Here is a 27,673-nt window from a genome sequence, read left to right as displayed (position 1 = left end):
TGAGGTTCTGAGCTCACTCTTCTGAGAGACATGGCTTCTGTAGACAGTCTGCTCATATTCATGTCCTCACTCTGCCACTTCCTGGCTTCATGATCTTGAGCAGATCACTTAACCTGTATGTGTGCCATTTCCTGATCTGCAAGATGGAATTAATTGTAGACCTAACTCCTAGGGGCATTGTGACCATTAAATGAGTTAGTGTTTGTAATTTTGTTATCAGGAACTGACTCCTATAGAGTGTTCATTATTTCTCCTGTTGTTCAACTTCTTCAAAAGACTGATTGAGAGATAAGCAGAATGATAAAAATTGAATATACTGGGGAAATTCTCAATGAATTAAAAGCCAATGGAACCAATGCTTACTAAATATCCTTCTACGTTTTTCTTTACAAAGTGCGATATGAAAATAGGTGAATAAAAACTCAGTGCCCTCTGACAGCTTGAAGTACAAGTCTCATAATAGTAGCACAAGAGAATAAGATATTTAATAAAGATCTTATTAAGTGCAACATATAATACGTCAGCACAGAAGCCTAATGCAGACAGGACTGTTAGAGAATGCTACTCACCTGATTTCCCCTACAGCACCAGAGCATTTTAGTTTTAAATGGTAGGGTCCACTAAAGCCTTTAAGACATTCACATGTCAAGTGTACCCAGTTCTGATATATACACTGACAGTTCCTAGATGTGTTCTTTAACTCAGTGTTAATAGTAACTAAATGACTTAACCATTCATGGGAAATGATAATATCACCAATTTCTGTAATAAGAATTGTTGATGTTTAAAATACAAACATATAAATAATAAACTATGAAAGACTAATACTAAGTAGAAGTCGCTAAAATCATGAACCCCCAAATCATGAGACTATCCTAAGTTCAAAGTCAGCCTCCATCCATTACTAAATGTGAACTTGAACAACTTATATAATATCTCAACCTCTGTTTACTTAGTCATAAAATAACGAAACTTACAGCACCAACGTCCGTCACTCAGTCAGATACTTGACAAGCATTTATGGAATAACTGCTACGCATGTGCCAGCCACTGTTGGGCCTGAGTATACAGCAAGTACACAACAAACAAACAGGCTTAACCCACTGCCCTCCTGAGCTTTTATTCCACATGTGATAAGTAAACACTTAGTACAAATTCTGGTGCATATTCAGTTTTCAAACAGTGCTAGATATCGTTACTGTTAACTGAAGAGGAAGAGGAGGAAGATTTCAGACACCAGTGCCCCACTGTGGAGTTGGTAATAACACTGAACTTAAGTATCTTGGAAATATTTCTGGTCTGTGGCCCTTAACTTGGGTTCCCAATCTTGATCTTCCACACAGAGTGATCTGAGTTGTGATTTGCCAGTCTTGATTGGGGGTCTTTATTACTAGGACCCACTCTTTGCTGATATACTTATTCAGTGACTAATTCAATAACAAGTATTGATTGATTGTTATGAAAACATTCTCATCTATATATGCTGGGTATATTTCTGTTCACTTAAAGACCATTTCATTGATGGGAATTCCTGGGTGGCTTGGTTGGTTACGTGATTGACTCTTGGTTTTGGCTCAGGTCATGATCTCAGGGTCCTGGGATCTAGCCCTGTGTTAGGCTCTGTGTTCAGCATGGAGTCTGCTTCCCCTTTCCCTCTCCATCTGCCCCTCCCTCCGCTTATGTACTCTCTCTCTCTCTCTCTCTCATATAAATAAATATATATTTTTAAAAAGACCATTTCATGGATGAGGTAAAAAAATTCCATTAAAAGATGGAATATCTGTGCTTGAACAAAATTTGTCCAGAATGATTAGAAGAAAACTAATTTGTATATGAGATTAAAAAAAAAAAAAAAAAGAATCATTGTTAGAAAAGGTTTATATGAGCAAAGAAACCAGAGACTGTGATGAGTAAGATCAGACCTTACAAAGTGAAAGTAAACGTTACAGGTGGTTTGGAGGAGGCCCCAAAGTAGAAGGGATCAGAAGGAGTCTGGAAAAACACTTTCGAAACTGAAAAACACTCAAAACTGATTAACTACCAATGAGGTTGTGTTTATATTTTTTCCTTAACTTCTACAAATAACTCCCCTCACAAAAGTCATTTTAGAAACTTATCTTTCAAAGTCCGTAAAGACATCAATGATTTTACTTATCTTACTTAAAGAGGGTAATTTATCATATAGTCAAGTGTGCACGTGTCTGCCAGGAAAGCTTCGAGTCAACATATATCATACTCAGTAGCTTCAAGGATTTGGTTTGCCTTCTTATGTGTGTTTGAATATAGAATTCATTTCAATCTGACATTTTTTACCTCTCATCATATTTTTCTTCTAATTAAGTTCTATAAATGTATCCTGAACCACATTTGAGCTGTAATAAATTCCTTTCCTGAATTGGCCTTCTGAAGGTCACAAACCAACATTGTGATGAATTGCAAAATGACTAATTTCCCTTTTGTGTTTATTTTGAGCAGCGGAATGCTAGGGAAAAATGAAGCAGTATTTCACTAGAAAGAAGGTCCTGCTTGTAGTGATTACATGCCTGTAAATTGAGTATTTCCAACAGTGACTGACCCCAGCAGATTTCCAAAACTGTAGAGGTCTAATGCAAGGACATAATTTTACAGCCCTAAATTTTGGGATTTAATGGTATTACTGGAAGCGATCTATAATGAGGAAAGTTTTGCTCTCATGTAAGCCCTGGAGTTAACGATGTAGGTGTGGACTGAGGAGACCATGATGTCATTGAGAAATTGATTTCCTAAATTCTGTATTGCAGAAGAAAGGAACAAGGCCATTCATAGAATGGACAGCAGGAAAAATGTGTAATTTTTATTTTTTAAGTCATTATTTGTTTTACTTCACTATATAGGCAAGTAAATGCATTATGTCTTTGATATGAGATGGCTATGTTGAAATTGAACAATTTGTTGGTAATATATAGGTTGGTATTTTAATAGGTGCTTAACATTGGGCACATTTGTTTCTAATACATTGTAAAACATAGATGAAACTCTATATAAATAAGATTAAAGCATTGCCATAGATAAAATATCAGGCATTAACCTTGTAGACTCTTGATTTTAGAATGGTTTAACTCCAATATTGAAATAGCCACAATGATCATAGCCCAGTTCAAATAACACTGCTTAATGTGTTAATCATTAATTTTACATACTTCTTTCTCATTTCCCTCTATGCCTTTATAGAGTGGGAATTGCCCTGTGCATCCTGAATTCATTACCGTAATTTGTGTACTGTGCATTGACTGAAGCCAATTTAAGTGGTGTATTAGCTTAGAATTTGAGCTTCTTCACTTTGTGTAGATAGTGGGCCATGGAGTTAATGTTTCATTTATAGTATTTGTTATAGAGCTATGATAATGTGGTTATGATTCATGATCTTTTCCTGGATAATGCCTGATTTAAGATACACTGTAGTCTGGAAAGAATCTCGATTTTCTATAATAAGCATGGCTACTGGTCCAAATATCCTAACACCAAATTATCATTGACATAAATTTTCCTCTGTAAAAAGAAAATCAGAATTATTGTTTTCAAGTCAGGATTAAGATATTCACCTAAACCAATCATCTTATTTTGCAAATGAGGAATCTGAGATCCAGTGACGTTTGTTGGATTGATGGTGATCAGAAACCCGTAAGCATTAGAGCTATAGCCAGGACATAGAACTTGGCTCTTCTGATTCCCGAGCCAACACTGCGAGCGGTCCTGCCTTGCTGAGACGAGATAACCACTGTCATTTCATTTATTCAAAATGTGGAACCATTTGCTCTTATCTCCCCATAACACTCTTTTCTTGTCTCTCCCTCTGCAGCATCATCATGCACCCCCGCAAAGACATCCTAGTCACCTGTGGGGAGGACCGCCTCTGGAAGTTGGTGGGGCTCCCCAAAGGCAACGTGCTTCTCACAGGATTTGGCCACACCGACTGGCTTTCCAACTGCTGCTTCCATCCCAGGTCAGTATGCACAACTCCCTGAACCTACCTACTCTTTCTAGGAATACACTTATTTACTCTTTTTTGTCACTCTACTGGCTTTTTTTTTTTTAACCACTTTATTGAAGTATGAATGACATACAAAAAATTGTGCAAAGTTAATGCATGAAACTTGGTAAGTTTGAAGATAAGTATACATCCTTAAACCACCGCTACAATCTATGCCATAAACATACCTATCATCCCCAAAAGTTTCCTCCCACCCACATTATTATTATTATTTATTATAAAATACTTAATATAACAACTACCCTCTTAGAAATTTTTAAGTATACAATACAATATTATTGACTGTATGTTATATAATAGATCTCTAGGACTTAGTCATCTTGTATAATACTTTGCTGGCTTTGATGACACTTTTCTCTCTGGAACCCCAAACCCTCCACTGAATTTGGAGACATGTATATAAATGCTTTTTTTGGCTTTCATTAAATTGACTTTAGATTGACTGCTTTTGATATTTGGAACATTTGGAACACATTTAACAAAAGTAGTAAGTATCCCAGGACAAGCACTATTAATGTTCCTTGCACACACAAACTCTGTCAAGGCCCATGGATTTCTAGTCAAGAATACATGCCAGTGTTTTCTTTGCTTCTGTTAATCTTGCAGGTTTTCCTCTTAGAATTAAGTTATCTACCAAAAAGAATCAGAAGGCCGTGATCAATTTCTTTAAAAAATTTAATGACACTCAAGATATTAAAGAGAACAAAGCAAAAGTAAAAGCATCGAACCCTGTAATTGCAGAATTCACTATATTTTGGTACCCAGAGGCCAAGGGCACAGAAGTAAAGACATTGTTAAACACATAGATAATGTTAGTTCTAGTGGCAGAAAGCTCTGCCCACACTTGTTCCTGGGGGCAACTCCTACCCCCAATCCTGATTGTATTCTCTTGTTCATCGTTACATTTAACATTTGTAAATGCTCTTGCATCTGGCTCTAACACTCTCTGATGTAGGTACTCTTGGAGACTCAGTTCTTGGTACAATTTCTAAATCATTCCATTGGGAAATTTTGTTCTTAGGAGGACTCTATTGATTTATTTTCATGTTTTCCCAAAATTCCCTTCCTTTTTAAACTATCTTTGTCTTATCAAATGCCAGTGAAATTAGATTGAAATAAAAATAAATTGTTCAGAAATTTGTGAGTTACTGAGAAACGTGAGCTGATTTATTTTAATTTTTGAAATGTTCCTCAAAGTGTAATTTATTTTTGGTACTAGGTGTGTGAACCTAATTTTTAAACATTTCATATCTGGTATATAGATAAACAGATTCACGCCACTCCTCACCCCTTAGGAACATAAAGCCCGTCTTGCTAGCAGAGACAACGCAATTAGTAGTATAGTCTATCACTTTTGTAGCTGCTGGGCATGCTAACCAGATTTCCATAATACCCTGTTACCATGGCAGCCAGTGATTCAGAGATTTTCTCATTAGTGCTTGACCAGCACAAGGTCCTTTTAATAGATCTTCCTGTTTTCCCACTCAATTACTGAAATTAAAATGAGGTGAAATACATCATTATTCACTCATAATATGAATTTACATTCAGTACTTTCTTTGGCAGAATTGTAGTAAAATGCAGCTACACTATTTTTTTTTTTTCCTAGTGCATAGGGTAAAAATAATGAGAAACAAATACATTTAACCTTAAATGTTTTTAAGTGAGAGAGAGTGAATAGCAAATGTTCTTTTTGTAGAATTAATGAAAAATAATAAGTGATTATTAGAAACAACAAGAAAACAATCTCTTTTATATTTGGGATAGAAATCAATTCATAAAAAGTTTGTATTTGAAGGCTCAAAAAATTTTATAATGCGAATCAACACTGAAGGCCATATGCACATAATATATGTATAATATATGTATATATAGTATATATACATATATAATGTATATGTTTTAAAATTTGTTGAAATTTATACCTTTTGAAATTCAGATTTGTGACATTTGATTTTTATTATGGTTTGGGTAATTTGATCAGTAAAAAAATAGTTTATTGTTGAAGGTAATATTTTTTCTATTTCTCTATATACCCATCTATAATTAAAAAAATTAAGCACAAAATAAATTTGATTCAAATAGGGTACTTCAGTATTTAGTTGGATCTTTGACTAGTGAATGCAATTATAGTCTTTCTCAGAGCCCATCTGTGTGATCAGCTTGATTCTGCTCCCTTGGAAGAGGCTCAGAGTGGACACACTATATACTGACACATACCTGATCCCTGTGCTCTTCACATAGGATAAGAAACTTGTACATTTTCTTTATTTAATTTTTAATTTTAATTGTAACTTATGTAACTTCCAATTGGATGTCTTCCTGATTACTAAGACATTCAGTGCAGTGTCTCTTCTTCCACAGTGACATAACCCAAATTTCTTTTGGGGGTCAATCCTATGTGATATGACAGTGGTATACCCTGACTTACCCAAATTAGCCTTTGTTGTCCTATTTCTTTTGCCATAGTAGACCTCTTCAATGCATAAACAATAAAAACAACAGTCATAGTAATATTAATATCAGGCAAAGAAGGATTGACAGATGAAAAAATAAAATGAGAAGATGACTTCTCACTTGAGGATTTGGATAATACAAGGTGGAAATATATAAAACAAAAGATCTGGTAAATATAGGAAGATTCTGACAAAACTATAGTCATCAGAGTCAAATATTATCTCAGTTTTTAATCTGTCAAGTAAACAAAATTACAATGAAACTAGAGGAAGTACTAAACCAGTAAGTGTATTTAGTAGTATATATTGAACTTTTTACTTTATGAAGAGAAAATATAGATTCTTTGAAATCATTTATTGTTGTTTTTTTTTAAACATATAAATCTTACACCAAAAATTTAGTGTAAATAAGTCCTTCAGAATAGAAATTATACAATCTGTAATTTGTAAACAAGATTTATTAATAAAAGAAAATCAATAACTAAAATAAAATAAAACCTTCATTATTAAAAAGTAAATAAATGAATATTGAGTCACAGAGGGACTGTGAACTGTTACTACCTAGTTGGTAAACAGTCACTACCACAATACTTACCAAATGTATGAGATGTAACCAAAGCTGTAGTCAGAGTAAAATTCATAGCTTTCAATGCTTTAGTATTGAACACACACCAAAAAAAAAAAAAAAGAAAAGAAATGAATTATATATTCAAATTAAAAAATACTACTGGTCAACAAAATGTAGAAAAGCAAAAGAATGAATAAATGAAAATAGAAATTAAATTAGAATAAAAAGTGTGAATATGTATTAATCTAAAAGATTTTTTGAGAAAAAATGGTAAAATAAGAAACTATAATAATATAAGTAGATACCTCAAAAAAACTACTGGAAAAATAAAAGTGAGGAAACAGAAATATAAACCTTAGTGATTTGGGAGGAGTTAAAGCCACAGAGATAAAATATAGATACATTTTGTATATGTGTATATATACATGTTTGGAACTTTTGATAAAATAATAATTTCTATAAAAGTAAACATTACCAACACTGAATCAATGGAATGTAAACCGAGAATAGATTAATAACAATGGAAAAAAAAAAAAAACAGTTCTGGAAGTTCTACCTTGCATTCCCATGTTGAGAGTTCTATTTGTTGAGTTTTTAAAACTTTATTTTTTAAAAAATCAATTAATTTTAAGGTTCAAGAAATTCTTTGTAGACAAGGAAAATAAGGAAATTTTATTGGTTTTAAAAATATAGCAAATACATAACTCTAAACTGAACAAATGCAGTCCCCCCATAACTATAGGCCCATTTCACAATTATAGATGCAAAACTTTTAAAGAAAAAGTAGAAAATGGAATTCAGTCATATGTTTAAAAAAAGCAATATATAATGACCAAATAAGATTTATATTTGAAAAGTGTGGAAAACATAATGATTCAACTCGGGACATTTTAGTATAAGTCATAATAGTAGATAAATATTGAAAAGTACTTTAAAACAGTTGGATAAAAATCTAGCATCTGTACTTAAGGCACACATGTTTGCAAATAATGTTAAGCCTCATGTGTTGGAATTGGCAAGGAGAATAGATTTTGGAACAGCTGGGAAACTAAGAAAATCTGGTGGGTGAATGTAAAATCTGGATGCCATGGAGTTAGATCAAAAGAGGAATGGGTGCTTACAGGTAATAGGGCAAAGTGGGGAACATAAAACCAAACAGTCAAAAATACCTAAAATACCTAAAATCAACATAGGAGCAAGTCCTGTCCAGGCTCTCACGTATCTGTGCAAGCTTAGTTACTTGTTGGTGTTTATTCTCAATAAATGTTAGCCACATATTTTTCTTTCCTTTAATGATAATGATTATTTTTTATTAAAACAGTTTGAACACTGGCATTTTCTAACATATTTGTAACTCACAAAAGAAAATGTATATGGAAAACTTTTAATTATAAGCATTGGACCAATATTATACAGACTATATAACTGATGGCATTTAAAAACTTTTGTCACAAAGGGCCAGTCTCCCAAAGGCTGTATTGTTTCAAAATAATACTATACACACACTGATCATTACCATCAGTTGTTTACAGTAGAATTGATTTTGTTTGCATCTAAGTTTCTTAGTTCCTTAGCAGGATTTGTGTATCAAGACAATTTTTAGGAATGACATGGGTAACTAATCACTGGAGAACTGGCTATTATTACATATTTACCACCAGATGGCAATCATACATTGGTAAGGTAAAGCACCCTTTGCATTTACAGGGTAGACTAAGGAACTAGCTGTGAAAGAGATTCATCAGCTACTGAAAATGGTGAATGAGTGGAGCAATGCAGAGGATGTGCATTGGCATTGCCTTTGCACTGTTGAAAGAGTGAAATGTACAATGCCACAAAGTAGAAACTAAGCATACTTTAGTGCAGGGTAGACGTCCGACTCTAAATCACTGACACATGCAATCAGCTTCAGGTTGCCCATGTTAGAATCCTAGTTTCACCTTTGCTAGTCCTGTCAGTTTTCTCATCTGTGAAATGGGCATAATAATAATACCTACTTTGTAGGTTGATGATGAAGGCTAAATGGTATAGTATATTAAAAACACAAATACTATTGCCTGATGCATATATGCTCAATAAATTGTTATTTGTTATTCATTTCTTTCATGTATTTTGAGAACTTAGAGATAACTCAAAACTTTTTATAAAGCTGGTAGCCTTAAACACAATGGGATGAGAAAGGAAGAGTATGCTGTGATGTCTGGGTCTCACCAAGCCCCATTAGAAAAACACTATCAAACCATATTTCATTTTGTCTGAAGTTCTTACCAAGTTAAACATCAAAATAGCTATAAATTTAAAAATAAACATAATGTGAAAAGATGTATGTATATCTACTCTTAGCTCTTAGAAAACATAAATGTTTTTTAAAACTTATACCAATAAACTTACCATATTTTGTTTTTAAAGAAGAGAGAAAGAATTCTTCATATTTCATATGTTTTTTAGGTTTCAGATTATGTTTTAGGATGAAAATTTCTTTTGACTAGCAACACCAAAAACAAAAGCTTTTTAAAATAGTTTTTTTTTTTAGTTTGTTTTTTTGAGGAATGTAAAGCATATAGTGTTTGACCTATATCCACAGGCATTTTTTAATTATTGTTGGTCTATTTAGACTAGCTTTGGGCAACTGAAACACAGAATTGCATATCAATCTCCAGGTTAATATTAATAGATCAATAAAATACACACTATGCTACCTTAATAATATACTATTCACTCTTTTTCCAAACCAAGGAACTATACCAATGACAGTGAGGTACTTTTGAGGCAAATACAATGTCCAGTTCTCTAATGCTTAGGGTTACATTTTCTTTTGTAAAATGAAGCTTATTACGTGAAACAGCATGTATCTTCCCAAATATCTCTATAAAATGAAAGTATTTGGGATTAGTGGTTTAAACAATTTCAGAGTGCTGCATTTTTTTCCTGAGTTCATTGCCTGAGGCAGAAATAGACCTGACAGCATCCTGTTAAACATAACTTCTACCCTTATAAGCTGATTTATGAATTGTGAATAAATAGGCCTCTACAAAATCCCTCATACTCTCTCTTCCCTGTACAAGCTATCTATTTGTGTATTTATATGGTGCCTAAAACCATAGTGTGAAAGCTCCTTGACAAGTATATCATTTAGTTATAAAAAAAAACAAACAGGAGCATGAATAACCTTTTTTATCTGCTGGAAACATGGAGTCAAGAGTTCAAATTTCAAAGCATAATGAAGAAGTCAATGTATAATTTCCGTAAGATTGTAATGTCCTCCTTCTTCCTGAGCTTTAGAGGTAGATACTTTGATCATCTGGAAACCTCAGTAGATTTTTACCAAGATGATTTTGAGATACACCTGTTAAATGATAATGGTCTACTTTATATTCTTTGAAGAGGTATATATTATGCTTTCCTTCTTAATATAGTAAGTCATCTTTGTATGAAGGAGATAAGCTTTAGAAGTAATAGCACACTTACTTAATTTTTTTGTTTAATTTTAAAGTAATATGTGATCACCATAGAGAAAAATGTTAAGAAAATAAGTATTTGATGAAAACCTGACATTTAAAGTAATATGGAAAGTTTGAAAATCAGATTTCCTCCTCGCCAGGGTTTGTCATAGTTGCTGTTTGTTGTTGTTATTTGTGTTTCTTAGTGTCTTTCCTGAAATAATTCAATAAAGTATATGTTCTTTGTTGTGTGTGGCCACAGAAGTCTGCTTATCTAGATATGATTGGAAAGGTCCTGGTTAAATGCCTTGAATCAGTAAGTCATTGAGTCTTTGGCAAGGAGCTCTGTATGCATGTTGGGACACATCCTTAACACTGTGGAAGTTTACAGAGTGCCTTAGCCTTTGCTTCCCACTTGCACAAGCCCTCAAGGTCAGCCAGAGGTGAGAGATTAGATTCTCCTCAAGTCTTTTCTAGGTTCTGATGCACCTCTCCAAATGCATGTATCCTTTGATATTCCTAGGAATATGGCAGTATTTCAAAGTGCCTATGGACATTTAATTCTTCTGCTTTTCTGTTTAAGAATTTTGGTCAACCTCTTGTTTGATTAACATTTACTGCTGCCTCTGGCAGCTGCAATATTAAACACATACTGTTAATTGTTTGCTATAAATGCCCTGGCAAATAATCTATTCATACAGAGTAGGTTCTGATTCAGGTCAAATAAAAACAAGCTCTGCATATAGGTATTTCCAGGGGGCTTCTAGAAAGTACAAATAGTGACATTTATCTGAGAATGGGGCTCTGTGATCTCCAAACTTGTTCGGTACCTCTAGTTGCTGGAACCATGGCTGGTTTCATAGCCACCGTGATTGTGAGGCAGTTGATTTTCAAAGCTACTGCAGAGCTGGGGAGAGAGGAATGGGAATGGGGCAGTTTTTCTCCAATAAATGTTCCTCGGATGGGTGCAGACCTTTGGTTAAACTCTAAAAAAAAAAAAAAAAAAAAAAAAAAAATTGTCGCAATTTTTGCCAGTGTTCTCTCTGCTTTTATGGAGGAGGAAATTTTTGAAGGTTCTTATTCTGCCATTCTAGAAGTGCTTCCCCTTATGACTGGGCTTTGAGTGAAATTTATTCTCATGGTAATATTATTCAGAGAAAATTTGATATTTTACGGGTTCATGACAAATGAAGAATATTAGGCTTGGGGTTCTTTTGATAAGATGATCTCATTAATAATGAGTGGTATGTGTGCATGTATGTATGTGTATGTGACACTGGAAGGAACCCATCTTTTTGATACTTTGACTTCAGTCCACTGAAACTTATTTCAGAATTCCAGAATTAGAAAATAATACATTTGTGTTATTTTCTGCCACTAACTTTGAGGTAATATGTTATAGCACAGATAACAAAAAAACTAATACACAGGTCTTGCACTAGTATTGTTAAATCGATTCCTAAGTATTTTATTCATTTTGATGCTATTGTAAATAAAATTGCTTTCTTAATTTTCAGATTGTTAAGTGTTAAGGTCTAAAAATGCAGTTGATTTTAGTGTATTCATCTTGTATCAATATGCAACCTCATTTATTAGTTTTAAAATTTTGGTAGAATTCTTTGCGTTTTCTATACATGTTATCTTCACATATTATCTGCAAAGATAATTTTCCTTTTCCAATATAGATGCCTTTTATTTATTTATTTTTCTTATCTAATTGTTCAGCTAAAACCTCCAGAACAATATTGAATAGACATAGCAAGAGCAGAGGTCCTTTTCTTATTGCTGATCTTAGGGGGAAAGTGTTCTGTCTTTTTACCATTAAATGTGATGTTAACTGTGGATCCTTTGTGGATGCATTTATCAGGTTTAGGGCATTCCCTTTTATTCTCAATTCTGTGAGTGTGTTTATTGTGAGGGGGTATTGGGTTTTATTAAATAACTTTTCTGCAACTATTGAAACGATCATGTAGTCTTTATCTGACTGTTTTTTATTAACTGATTTTTGTTTGCTGAACCACTTTGCATTCCTTAAAAAAATGCTATTTGGTCATGATATGTAACCCTTTCACACGTTGCTGGATTCAGTTTGCTAGTATTTTGTTGAAGATATTTGCATCTACATTCATAACAGATAGAGGTTATAGTTTTCTCATGATGTCTTTGTCTGGTTTGGAAATCAGAACAATATTGGCCTCACAGAGTAAGTTGGGAAGCGTTCCCTCTCCCTGTATTTTTTGGAAGAGTTTGTGAAGGATCGGTATTAATTCTTTAAAGATTTGGCAAAATTTGTCAGTGAAGCCAGCTTGTCCTGAGCTTTTCTTTGTGGACGGGTTTTGAACACTAATTCAATTTGAGGAACTTGTCCATTTCATCTAGGTTATTGAATTTGTGCCACATTGTTGCCATATTTGTTGCCATATTTATTGCCATGTTGTTCATAGTTTCCCAAATAATCTTTTTAACTCTGTAATTTTGGTAGTAATGCCCTTTCTTTCATTCTTGATTGTAATAATTGGATTCTTCTCTCCTTTTTGTTGATCAGTCTAGCTAAAGATTTGTCGATTTTATTGCTCTTCTCAAAGAACCAACTTTTATTGTTGATTTCCTATATATTTTTCTCTATTTCCTCTATTTCCACTCTAAGATTTATTCTTTCCTTCTGCTCTATTTGGATTTCTTTTGTTCCTTTTCAGTTTCTTAATGTGGAAGTTTAGGTATCATTTGAGATCTTTATTCTTTTATAATGTACTATTTATATTTATGAATTACCTTCTAAGCAATGCTATGGGGACCATTTCATAAGTTTTAGTATGTTATGTTTTTGTTTTCATTCACAGAAAAGTATTTTCTCATTTTTCTTATAAAATTTCCTCTTTGAGCCATTGGCCCATTAGTAGTATGCTATTTGATTTCCACTTATTTGTGAATTTCCTAAATTTCCTTCTGTCATTGTTTTCTATTTTAATTCCATTGTAGTTAAAGAACATACTTTGTATGATTTAATTCCTTTAAATTTACTGAGGCTTTTTAAATTCACTAACATGTTATCCTGAAGAATGTTTGATGTGCATGTGGGAAGAATGTATATTCTGATTTTGCTGTGTAGAGTCTTCGATAGATGTCTGTTAGGTCTAATGGGCTTACACTGTTAAGTTTTTATATTCCTCTGTTGCTCTTCTAATTATTCTATCATTAAAATTAAGGAATTGAAGTCCCCAAATGTTATTGTTGAATTGTCTATTTCTTCCATTAACTCTGTCACTTTTGCTTCATGTATTTTGGGTCTTGTATTAGTTTTTTTATTGTTGCTGCAACAAATTACCACAAACATAAAAATTCAACAAACATAACCCAAACAACGCAAGTTTATCATATAGCTCTGGAGATCAGAAATCAGAAATGGGTCTCACTGGGCTTACCTGGATTAGAAAATGCTGCAGCCACATTGGAAAAACAGTGTGACGCTTCTTTAAAATGTTAAATATGCAATTACCATATGACCAAGCACTTCCACTCATAGGTGTATACCCAAGAAAATTAAAAGCATATGTCCACACAAAATCTTCTATGCAAATGCTTATATAGCAGCATTATTCATGATAACCAAAAAATGGAAATAATCCAAATACCCATCAACTGATGAACAGATAAAGAAAATGTGTTATATCCAGACAGTGGAATATTTTTTCAGCAATAAAAAGCTATGACGTACTGATACATGCTGCAACATGAATGAATGTTGAAAACATTATGAGTGCTTAGCAGGAACTGGGAAGAGGAAAGAATGAGGAGTAAACTAATGGATATGGGTTTTCTTTGGGGTGTGGTAGAAATATTCTCAGATGAGGACACCTGGGTGGCTCAGTTGGCTAAGCGCCTGCCTCTGGGGCTCAGGTCATGACCCCAGGGTCCTGGGATCAAGCCCCACAAAGGGGTTTCCTGCTCAGTGGGGAGTCTGCTTCTCCCTCTGCCTCTGCCCCTCTCCACTGCTTGTGCTCTCTCTCACTCACTCTCTCTTGAATAAATAAATAAAATCATTAAAAAAAATTCTCAGATGAAATAGTGGTGATGGTTATACAACTCTGTAAATATAATTCAAACCATTGAATTTACCCTATAAATTGGTGAATTTTATGATATATGAATTATATCTCAATAAAGCTCTATTTTAATTAAAAAAAAACAATTATAGGTATATGTACAAATGACATTTATCAAAACCCTGACCTGGTGGTATGATAGGCAGATATAGAGTCACTTTTATTAAATTTTAAAGGGCTTAACATATATCCTTCTTATAAAAGTTAATCATTTCTATTTAAAAAAATATTTTAATAAAAGTAATGCTACACATTTTGTAATTTTAAATTGATACTTAATATTTTGAACAACATTCTAGACATAGAATAAAAATGAAATAATTTTTGTGTACAATCCTCACCCAAACAGATGTCCAGTTTAATCTCTGCAATAAATACATACACACACACACACACTCACAGACACACACACATGTTCTACCTTATGTATAAACTACATTAGATATAGAACTACAGGTATATTAAATTAGAACGTATATGTAATATTCTATTTGTACCAATTCATACTCCCTTCAGTAGTATATGAATGCCTATTCTTGCCAAGTCTGAATTTTAATTTTTTTTCAAACTCTTGGATGTATAGTGAGTATGATATTGTCACTAAAAACTGAAATTATTAGTGAAACTAATCTTTTCTTGTAGATTAGCTGTTTGCATTTCTTCTTTTGTGAATAACTTCCTTAACATTTTTTTTTATTTTTAAAAATTCTGTTCCTTTATAAGAACCCTTTACTTGTTAAATATAACCATTTTATATTATGTAATACATAAAGATCTCCCCACACTTAGTCTTCAAATAAATTTTTGCTTATGCAGTTTTTTGTTTGATAAATATCTTTCTCTATGGTTTGTTGTTGTTCTTGTTTGATACTAAATCTTTCCAAAAGTTTATGATGTAGCATTATTTACCAATCAGTTATTCTTATGGCTCTGTCTTTGCCCTAATGCATGTAAAAGCCTTCACCTTACCATTTATTCTCCTGTTTAATGATTCTTGCTTTCTTAAATTTCACTGTTTAAACTACTTATTTTATTCTTAATGTAACAAAGGGACATAACTATTTTTATTTCCATTAAGAAACAACATGAGGGGCGCCTGGGTGGCTCAGTTGGTTAAGCGACTGCCTTCGGCTCAGGTCATGATCCTGGAGTCCCAGGATCGAGTCCCATATCGGGCTCCCTGCTCAGCAGGGAGTCTGCTTCTCCCTCTGACCCTCCCCCCTCTCATGCTCTCTCTATCTCATTCTCTCTCTCAAATAAATAAATAAAATCTAAAAAAAAAAGAAACAACATGAGCTGTAGGTTTGAATCAAACTTCTTTTTTATTGTTTATCTTTATGGCAGAGACTTCTTTTGGTATCAGATGCTTAAACAACTCTATGGTCCATTGATGATATTGTTTACTGGTGGTACCATTATGCCAACATTTTCAAGATATTCTTTTTTTTTTTTTTTTCACATCTTTGTGATTATTGGATTTTCTTCAAGCTTTGACCCATAGTACTTCTTAATTCAATGACTCATTTTGTTGTTTTGTTTTGTTTTGTTTTGTTTTTGTTGTTTTTGAAGTAGGTTTCATGCCTGTGACACTCCAGCATGGGGCTTGAACTCACAACCCTGAGATCAAGACCTGAGCTGAGATCAAGAACCGGATGCTTAACTGACTGAGCCACCCAGGTGCCCCAATTCAATGACTCTTAATAAATAACATTTTTTTCATTTTTAATGAAAAATGTTGACTCTAATCTTTGTGTCTAATTCAAGGCATTTTTATTCATATTTTTAATAGTTATTTCTTATGATTCTCTTTTTGTTCTTTGTTTCTGACATTGCTCCTATATTCTATTTGATTTCTCAAGTCTGTCATCTGTTTTTATCAACTTCATCTAATTTATCCCTTCACCGTTCTCTCAGGGGTGAAGTTAAAAAATATTTATATATATTTTTACCTTGAACTTATTTTGTTTGTAGCTCCCTTGTAGATTTTAATTTGATAATTATGATTTTCATTACTCTATGGAAGAGACCTGTAATTAGGTTCTTTTACTTGTCTGTAAACAATTAAGTACAGTACATGTAACTCAGTTTAGGGTTGATCTTCATATTCTGCTGAAGGTAGCAGTGGCCTCTGCTACCTTCTTCTTTCTCCAGGTCTCTAATTTATCTCCATATCTGTCACCTGCCACTGCCAGTGTTGGGGTCCACCCTCAAAGAGCTTAAATTGGGCCAATATGAAAATACCTTATTTTACTGCCAAAGAGCTGTCATTGCATGCAATCCTGCTGTTTCTACTACACATCAAGGTTTGATTACAATCTGACTTGTTGCATGGCAGGCAAATAATCACTTTCACATATATAATATATTTGGGTCATGGATTCATACTCAACAGGCTTGACAGAACACAGGAATTTACATCCACCTTTTTTCCCCCCTCACTTGGGATATAAGAGTAAGATAGCTCAAAAGGCACATTCTTGGTGCAGCCACTCTGAGCTGCACCTTGAGTCTTCAACTAGTTGCTGATGCATATTCAGGAAACTGACACTTGCCCTATCTGACCAATCTCAGAAGCTGCCCCAGTCTTTCTCTTATGAAACACTTCCGGATAGATGAGCCACAGATGGTACTTATCCAGTTAACAGACATTTGAATACATGGAACCCATACATTCAACTTAACAAAATACATATTCAACATATGTAGGAATTATTTCTAGTTTCTAATTTCTTCCTTCAGTGGAGTTTATCATCCCCTGTATTTCATTTTTATAAATGTAACATCCCCTAATACATTACATGATCCTCATTTTGGATTTTTCCTACCTTACTTTCTCTAACTTCATAGATGCTAAGTTGTTTGGTGCTCAGTGGTCTTGAACATTTGGAAAACAGGATTCAGTAGTTTTCTAATTGTTTTCTTCCTTTTTTGTTAGTGAATAGATTTTAGAGAGTGTTACTTTCTTTGATTCTTTACAATTATCCCATTCTTCTGACTTTTAGGATCATTTCAAAGATCTTATGGTTTAAAGAAAAAAAGATGAAGAAGAAATAACTCAATAGGAAACTAGTCTAAGTATGCTGACTATCCACTTATTTTTATATGCCCCTTCCAGAAAGAAGCCTTAAGGCTTTCTGTTTCTCTTAAACATTTGCTAAAAAGGAATGCCTACTTCTGAGATTTTATGACCCATTCAGATCTAGAGGGAGCTCCCACTGGGTATTCTGCTTATAATTTATACACTTGTTCCAGAAAAACATCCCTTGCTGCAATGACCTTTTGTGTATTATGACAACTAGTCTATAAATTCCTCTCTCCTCTGAAGAGGTATTAGTGGGGTTTTCTAGGCTTTTTTTTTTTTTTTTTTCTAAGTACTTCTTAATGTTGTTGTTCTTTTATGGATGGGAAACTGCAAACCAGACTATTATGCATTCTTCCAAACAATTTGGCATGCAGTATATTTAGCAAATATTTTTTTTTTAATTTTTTTATTCTTATGTTAATCCCCTTACATTACAACATTAGTTTTAGATGAAGTGTTCCATGATTCATTGTTTGTGCACAACACCCAGTGCTCCATGCAGAATGTGCCCTCCTAAATACCCACCACCAGGCTAACCCATCCTCCCACCCCCCTCCCCTCTAGAACCCTGTTTGTTTTTCAGAGTCCATCGTCTCTCATGGTTCGTCTACCCCTCCGATTTCCCCCGCTTCATTCTTCCCCTCCCGCTACCTTCTTCTTCTTCTTCTTCTTTTTTTTTTTCCTTAACATATATTGCATTATTTGTTTCAGAGGTACAGATCTGAGATTCAACAGTCTTGCACAATTCACAGCGCTTACCAGAGCACATACACTCCCCAGTGTCTATGACCCAGTCCCCCCATCCCTCCCACCCCACTCCCCACTCCAACAACACTCACTTTGTTTCCTGAGATTAAGAATTCCTCATATCAGTGAGATCATATGATACATGTCTTTCTCTGTTTGACTTATTTCACTCAACATAATACCCTCCAGTTCTATCCACGTCGTTGCAAATGGCAAGATCTCATTCCTTTTGATGGCTGCATAATATTCCATTGTATATATATACCACATCTTCTTTATCCATTCATCTGTCGATGGACATCTTGGCTCTTTCCACAGTTTGGCTATTGTGGACATTGCTGCTATAAACATCGGGGTGCACGTACCCCTTCGGATCCCTACTTTTGTATCTTTGGGGTAAATACCCAGTAGTGCAATTGCTGGATCATATGGTAGCTCTATTTTCAACTTTTTGAGGAACCTCCATACAGTTTTCCAGAGTGGCTGCACCAGTTTGCATTCCCACCAACAGTGTAGGAGGGTTCCCCTTTCTCCGCATCCCCGCCAACATCTGTCGTTTCCTGACTTGTTAATTTTAGCCATTCTGACTGGTGTGAGGTGATATCTCATTGAGGTTTTGATTTGGATTTCCCTGATGCTGAGCGATATTGAGCACTTTTTCATGTGTCTGTTGGCCATTTGGATGTCTTCTTTGGAAAAATGTCTGTTCATGTCTTCTGCCCATTTCTTAATTGGATTCTTTGTTCTTTGGGTGTTGAGTTTGATGAGTTCTTTATAGATTTTGGATACTAGCCCTTTATCTGATATGTCATTTGCAAATATCTTCTCCCATTCTGTCGGTTGTCTTTTGGTTTTGTTAACTGTTTCCTTTGCTTTGCAAAAGCTTTTTATCTTGATGAAGTCCCAATAGTTCATTTTTGCCCTTGCTTCCCTTAGCAAATATTTTTTTAAATCTTGGGCGTTTGATGACATTTCCAAGTCTTCCAACTTAGAGCATTTTGTTCTTAATTTTCATTATTTCCTGGTCATTCTTATAAACTCAGGGTGGGGAAAGTTAGAAGCCTGATCCATGTCATCATCTTAACTCAGAAGCCCATATTTATTTTTAATAGATGATTAAAATTGACCTTTGAGGTCATTTTTATTCCTGAGTTTTTATATAAGCAAATTTTGCCCTGAGACTATTTTTGTAAGCAAGAAGTTTCTCAGGTCAAATAGATGCTGTCAAAATAATGACTCCAAGAACTGTTAAATGTCATTAAAAACTAACATTTTGCCTCTAGTTAAACCAAAAATCATTCAACTGTATCTAAGCTGTAAAGAAATATTAGCTTGTATGACCTAACCTTGCTGATTGATGGCCTGATTAAATTACAGAGGAAACCTTGGCAGGTTACTGCAGTCTTTAGAAAATTTTGTTGCTTCACAAATATCAGTAGAGCTCATAGTTGTCACCTCAGAAATGCATTATAATATAAATGAAAGCATTCTAATTGATAGGATCTAACACCTTGAAAGGCAACATAAGCCCTCAGGTCAAGAGTTGTCATTCTGCATCTACAATGCGCTTTGATGTAAATGTGCAGTGGGGCTGCGTCCATATGGGCAAACTGGCCCATGGCATGACTATTCTATTTATTTTCAGCTCTCTTTAAAAACTATATCAAATGCTCAGCACAATCATAGAATAACCATAGCCATTATAAAGGCAGTGACATGACTGTAGCAGGTTTTCACACTTAAGTATTGTTACTGATAAATTGTAATGTAAGCAATATGAAAGTCTTAGTGATATATTAAATATACTCCTATTTTAATTTGGTTGGCATCCTTGTTAGAGAGAGTCCATTTTTTTAAATACCATTTGGGCTTAATTCTCTTACAAGAGCCCTGATTGAGAGCCAAGGCCCAGTGAGTGGTGATAGAAGAAAACAGTGACTTATAAAGATATACAAAAGGTAGATTCAATAAGAATAGCTCCTCTTATTGGAATTGGAAAAGAGTGAGAATTTAACTTGAAAAACTAGATTTATGAGATAAAGAATATAGGTAAAGGCATACATTTGTGAAAATTTTTATAATTTTATTTGGGGTTTATTGAGTTTGAAACATCTGTGGGACATTCAGGTAGATATTTAGTGTCTGAATCTGGAATCTTGGGAGAGAGATTTTGAGCTAGTGTATGAGTTATCTACTGCCACGGTAATGTTGCATAATAAACCACCTCAAATATTTTAGCTTACTATAAGAGTTATCTATTCAATTCATAATTTTGTAGGTCAGCAGTAAATATTGCTCTTATCTGGGAAGATCTTTTCTCTCATCTGGGCTTATTCATATATCTGTTTTTAGGCCAAGTCAGCTGGATGGCTCAGCTTCTGATGGTGTCAGCTGGAATGCCTTCAAAATCTCCCACTTGTCTCACCCTCTACATACTTCGCACATTACTCCCAAAGGCTAGGCTGGGTGTGTTCTCACACAGAGGCTCAAATGCAAGGATAAGCGAGCCTAGCTATGCCAGAAAACCAACAGATGTGTTTGCATTCTCTTGAAGATTAAGCTTGAACTGGCACAATATTATTTCCTTCTCATTCTACTGACCAAAGCCCAGAGTGAGAGAAGGTGGCCACTAACAGAGTTACAGGGTCAAGTCTTGGATACAGGAAGAGGTAGAGAATTGAAACCATTTTTGTATTCCATCATTTTATATGGATGAGATGACCATGAATCCTGGTTTGTTCAGAAAAGTTCCAGTTTATTCCTATTTTCCTTATAGAATTATTAATGGCACCCCTTCTTACTGTAAATATTGTGCCAATTTGAGTGATAAATTATTTGACAGCCCCATATTTGGGAGGGGTAGGGGTTGAATGGGGTTAGATGAACTAATTTAATCAGAATGTGTGAAGTGAGTACAAGAGATTAGAGTCCATGAAGGAGGTGCCAAGGAGCAGGAAATGAGCAAGGACAGAATGGATCTGTGAAAGCCAGGAAAGAAGAGATGCATGAAAGAGGGCTAAATTACAAGGTCAATACCACCAATTCATGAAATAAGATATGCAATGGATATGTCTCTTGCATTTAACAACTAGAAGTCTTTGTTGAACATAGTAAGAGGTTGCAATGAATTAGAGTCAACCTTAGTTCTTCCTCTCACACCAATTTAACATTGGAATTTTTATTTGACACTTCTGGAGCTTAGATTTAAAACAAAAGGGACTGGACTCAGGAATGAGGTCCTTCAAGTGCTAACATTTCCAGGGGTCTGAATACTAAATACCACCTCCAGACTAAAACCAAATGTGTAAGAACCAAGATCTATACCTTAAACATCTTCTCTATCCATCATTTTTGACACTAAATAAAAATGATTTGATGTGTATTCATTAGGAATTATTCTAATTTTATAACTATAAATTCCTTTTTCTCCATGTATTTGATACCTTAGATTGACACAAAATTCATAAGACCTACTGTAGTTACATTAAATATTAACCAGGACATTATTTTGAAACATTTGGGAAACTGTGATATCTGAGCCTGATCTGAAATCTTACTGAGAATATTAAACAAGATAGCTTTAAGGCTCGTCAAGATATTTTTGACAATTGTCCTAACTTTGAGATAAAGAATATACCACAGTAGAGTTTACTTTAAAAAACTTTGCAGATTTGACATTGTGTAAAAGTATCCAACTACAAGCAGGTGCAGACTTAATGGCAGTAAATGACATTAAATTTTTTCGAAGAACAAAACTCTCATTTGAAATGTAGGGACATAGCTTTTTGTAATTTGAAACTTCAAGGATAATGGAATTGGCTAGCACATAAAAGGACAGAAAATCTGACTAGTATTAACTTTGCACCAAAGAAAGAAAGAGAGAGAGAGAAAGAAAGAAAAAGAAAAAGAAAGAAAAAGAGAAAGAGAGAAAGAAAAATGAAAAGAAAAGGAGAAACCCATGATCTTCTTGTTGAGTCCTTTTCTTGGCTGCTACTTACACTTTACAAACCTATTTTGTGTGAGTGGACATCAGATTCCCTTTGGGATTCAAGTTTACTTATTTTATCAATAATAAAGCCTTCTTGTGAAAGAGGAATAAATCACGTATAAATGAAATACAAGAGATTACATCAGGAACTGAGCTTTTACCTTGACAAATTCAATAGCTTTGGCCAGATATCTCAATGTCAAAAGCATTTTAAGTATTCTACAAGGTATGTCTGGCAAAGAGAAATCAATAACGAAGTATTGGATTTGATTAAAATGTTTACTTTTTCCCTCTCCCCCCCTTTTCCCCAGCTAAATAGTCCTTTCCCATACTAATCTGATCTTTATTATGGTTATTGGCTGGCTTTGTTTGTTGTCAAAATGCCACAGGCCTTAGAATTCTTTTGTAAATGATACAGTTTTCTGCCTGTCCATAATTTCAATATTGGGGTTCATGCTCTGTTGTCATGCCATGTGTCATTTAACTTACTAACAGACTTCAAAGAGATTTTAAACACCCAATTTATACAAATTATTTTTATTCTGACAATTTTATAATGCATTTTATAATTCTTACAGAAAACATGCTTAGCAAGATAATTCTGCCCAGGTTTGCTCAGCTCAACTATAGTTTAGTCTTTTCAATCATTTTGCTTATCAAAAGCTTTTGGACATTATGAAAAAATTCCGGAAAACTGATGTTTATCTAGCACATCAGGGTCTTTACATGGTCTATTCTTTCTGCTTGGATTGTTCTCCAGACTCTTCCTTCCCCTTGTTCTCAATCTACTTTCAGGGCTAAGGGTCTTAGTCATTTCAGTTCTGCTATATAGCAAATTACTACAAATTGGGTGGCTTAAACAACATTTCTCACAGTCTCTGGAAGCTTGGAAGTCCAAGATCAAGATGCTGGTAGATCAGGTGTCTGGTAAGAACCCACTTCCTGGTTTGCTGATGGCTGTCTTCTCATTGTATTCTCATATGGTGGGGAGCAAAGAGAGGAAACAAGCTCTTTGGTGTTTCTTCTTAAAAAGGCTCTAATCTCATCATGAGCACTCCACCCTCAGGACCTTCCCAAAAGCCCCATCTTATACTTTTTACTTTTACTTCCCAAAAGCCACATCTCCAAATGCTATCACATTGGTGATTAGGATTCAACATATGAATATTGGGAGTAGGGGGGACACAAACATTCAATTCATAGCACTGAGCTTTCAGTCACTTTTAAGGTCATCTTTCTCTGATCCTCCCAGATGATGATAATATCCTAGATACACCTTTTCACCTAACATTTTCTTATGGAATAGCAGGACTGGGAACCACAATGTTTACTGCTGTATTCCCAACATCTTGTGGCACTGAAAAATAATTTGTTATCATACTAATGGTCTAGTTGTTACTTTTTGACTTGATGATCTCATTTATGGATCATGGCACAATTGCCTTACTTTTCTGCCTGCCTCTCTCAAGTGCATATTGTCTAGCCCTGACTGATTTTTATTTTTTTTTTAAGATTTATTCATTTATTTGAGGGGGGAGGGGCAGAGGGAGAGAATCTTCAAGTAGACGTGGAGCCCTCGAAACGTGGAGCCCGATGTGGGATTCAGTCTCACAACCCATGTGATCATAACCTGAGCCAAAACCAAGAGTCAGGCACTTGACTGACTGCCCAGGCACCCTTGATTTGTTATTTTAAAACATTGGTTTTTTTATCATATTACATTCTAGTGCAACCACTCAGTCACAATCTGTTAATTATGACCAAAAAAAAAAAAAAAAAAGATGCTCCTTAGAATAGCATTTGAAACCCTCTGTAATTTGATCTAGATCAATTGTCTGATCTTGGCATACCCCCTTTTCTCCAACACAAGCACTTAGTGCTAGCCAAAGTAACCGTGAAACTGAATTCAAAGTACTTATTCTTGCTCCTGGACTTTATTTTGACTTTCCACTATTTCCTCACTCACTTTGGATGCTTTCCACCTTCTTATTTGCCCATCCAGAGCCTTCCCCATTTTGAGGTTGAGGTATATGTCATGCTTTCTATGAAGTGTTCTATGATGGGTTGAGTCTTCAGTGATTTTTTTTTTCCTTCTGTTCAATTTCCATTAAATACTATTTTAGTTATGGGTCTATCACATACTACCAACTTACCATAAAGGAACATTTTACTTTTTCTCTATCATTGTCATATTTTAAATTTTTGAAAAACCAAACAATAAACAACTGCAGAAACTGCATATATTATCAATAAATAATTTTCCTTATAAGATTAATTTATAACTCATGAATGTAAATGCATATTTTCTTTTTTTTAAGATTTTATTTATTTATTTGAGAGAGAGAGAACAAGAGAGTGAGAGAGAAAGCATGAGCGGGGTGAGGGGCAGAGGGAGAAGCAGACTCCCTGCTCAGCAGGGAGCCCGATGCAAGGCTTGATCCTGGCACTCCGGGATCATGACTTGAGCAGAAGGTAGATGCTTAACTGACTGAGCCACCCAGGCACCCTAAATGCATATTTTTGATCAACATGGTGCTAACATGGCATCAACATGTTGTAACAGTTAATATGATTTATAAAAAAAGAAGACATTGCAGAACCACTCAGGGATATTGTAGATAAAGTAGATCAAATAACATTTCTCTTCTTTTGCTAGTTAAAAATAAACAAAAACAGTCCCTTAGCAGTTATTGAAAAATGAAATGCATATAACTTTATGACACAAATTTTAAAAAAAAGAGTAGCTAAAGATATTCTGTTACAACATTTTACCTCTACAATACTTGCCTCAATTCTACCACACTACTAGGAAATAGAATGTTTTAAGATTTCTCAACAATAATCCACAATTTGGGGATATGTAAATAAAAGGAGACTCTAGGCATCTAGGGGAAAATAAAGGAAAAATTGAAGGAACAAACTAGAGACATCTCATCTTACAGGACCCATATGAATTGGTAGGAAGTATCTGAGTTCTGCTATCCATAGGGAAAAACAATACTCTAAATTAAAGAGAATGAATACTTACAAGAAATATTTTTTTAAGATTTTTTTATTTATTTGACAGAGAGATAGAGAGCACAAGTAGGCAGAGAAGCAGGCAGAAGGAGAGGGAGAAGCAGGCTCCCCGCAGAGCAGGGAGCCCGATGCGGGACTCGATCCCAGGACCCTGGGATCATGACGTGAGCCGAAGGCAGCCGCTTAACTGACTCAGCCACCCAGGCGCCCCTTACAAGAAATATTTTAAAGATCAGAAAAGAAGAGCATTTTCCAGGACATCTCTGCTCTCTACCCCTTCAAACAAAAATTTACATGATCCATATAAGTTGCTCCCCCTACACTCACCCACCCTACCCCCACACACAGATATTAGTGGCATAAAATTGAAAAATATAAAACTATTGGCTCTTAGACTCTAGATTGTAAGGGAAGACAAAAAGATCACAGATAAACAGGCTAGAGAGTTAAGGAAAATTCACTCCTACCATATAAAAGCAAAAATTTATAATTACAGAACTAGAAATAAATTTTGTCTAAAAGGTGTGACTAAAAAACTAGTGATCATTGACTCCATTTAAAATTAGAACTGTGGACAATATGTTGATCTTATTTATATTTATATTCTGAAACTTGGAAAGAATATTACAACTATCAGAATCTAGTGACCACCAGGACTAGAAGTTTAACAATTCTAATTTTCATGAGCTTCAGCGCTGGGAGTTGGCAGAAATGGTCTAAAAATGAAATAGAATATTTTTTTTCTATTTTTAAAAACTTAAATTTGATACAATTTTAGAACTCTAGAGGAATTGTAAACACAGTAGAGTTCCCTGAGGGCCTACACCTGATTTACCCTAACAAAGGTTAACGCTTTGCATAACCACGGTACAATGAACAGAACTAAGAAATTAACATTGACACTCTTAGCTATAGACTTTAATCAGTTCTTTCAATTTTGCCACTGTCGCCCTTTTTCTCTTCTAGAATTCAATCCAGGATCCACTGTTGCAATTAGTTTACCTTTCATTTCCAATCTGTGGCAGTTCCTCCATTTTTCTTTGTCTTTCATGATCTTGACATTTTTGTAGGGCACTGCTTATGTATTTTGTAGAATGACCCTCAAATTGTACTTCTTGGATGCTTTCTGTGAAGACAGATGATTTCTGTGAAGAATAGCACAGAGGTGGTATGTCCTCAACACATTACAACAAGGGATGAAACATGTAACTTTAAAAATATTAACTACTCACATTTTTCATCTTTTTTTCGTAAACTGGGGTGGAAGAAAAATGTACTTGAAGCTGAAAAATTCCTGCAGTTCAATTCCTTTTTTCTTTGGGTAAATTCAGTTAATGGTGATTTTAGCGAAACCTTACGTTAATGTGTAGAGTATGACTCTAATTTTAATAAATTATAAGTTTGTTCTATTTATCTCTAATTCTAGCTGCAAACATGTAAAGAGAGAAGTCTGAAATTAATTTTGGCAAATATTGACTATAGGTATTCCTGGACAGTGAAATTTTTGTGTGTATTATTAAATGATGCTCTATCTTTTTTCACATGTTCTTTGTATTTTTCTGTTTTATTTTTAATTTCCTTTTATAATGAGATTATATCATTTTGATTAAAGAAGTTACATGCTTTTGAGCTTAGACTTTTTTATTTTGTATTTTTTAGTTGTCTGCATTAGTTGTCTCAGAAAAATAATTCTGGAAAAATATAACTAAATGAAGTGCTTATCTTGAGGGTACAAGGATTGTGGGTGCTTTGGATAGACGTTTATTTTCTTATCTGTAGCTCTAAATTTTCTACAAGGATTTTGTATTACTTTGGCAATAAATTACGTATATTACTATTCTCATGGACTAAGAACTGATCATTTCTGAATGGGAGCCAATATTCTCAAGTGACAGGCTTCAGTTACTAAGTAGAGTGTTAGTTTCTTCTCTATATGGTGACATTCTTGAGAGAAAGGACAACTGGTATCTTATTTATATTAAACCTTTGGTGGTTAGCAAGCTAGCTAGCACTCTAAAAGTATTCTTTAATATTTGTGAAATTGATAGCCTTTGAAAAACCCCATACTCTGAAGGACCCACCATGAAGTGGCACTCTTCATTTAAAGGATCATATAAATACCCTATTTTTTTTTTGGAAAAATTTAATATTTGGGTATATTATCCAAGGCTTAAAAAACTCTTCCTACAGTTAGTCCCATATTTGAGAATTTCCATGGAATCTCCTGATGTATGAACAGGA

The 27,673-nt window shown here is 34.3% G+C and overlaps 1 protein-coding gene across 1 annotated transcript in view; it reads left to right on the top strand.

Moving 5' to 3' along the window:
* The window catches only part of SPAG16 (sperm associated antigen 16), a 944,389-nt gene that overhangs the window by 445,471 nt on the left and 471,245 nt on the right, over positions 1-27,673 (top strand). The window contains exon 11 of the mRNA XM_035007221.1: positions 3,839-3,982. Within this exon, the coding sequence (XP_034863112.1) occupies positions 3,839-3,982 (144 nt within the window). The remainder of the gene's footprint in view (positions 1-3,838; positions 3,983-27,673) is intronic.

This window comes from Mirounga leonina, unplaced genomic scaffold (genome assembly GCF_011800145.1).
Source record: "Mirounga leonina isolate KUSES-001 unplaced genomic scaffold, KU_Mleo_1.0 Mir_151, whole genome shotgun sequence".
Taxonomy (NCBI): Eukaryota; Metazoa; Chordata; class Mammalia; order Carnivora; family Phocidae; genus Mirounga; species Mirounga leonina.
The sequence above is the reverse complement of the archived record's forward strand: the minus strand, read 5'-3'. Positions and strand labels throughout refer to the sequence as shown.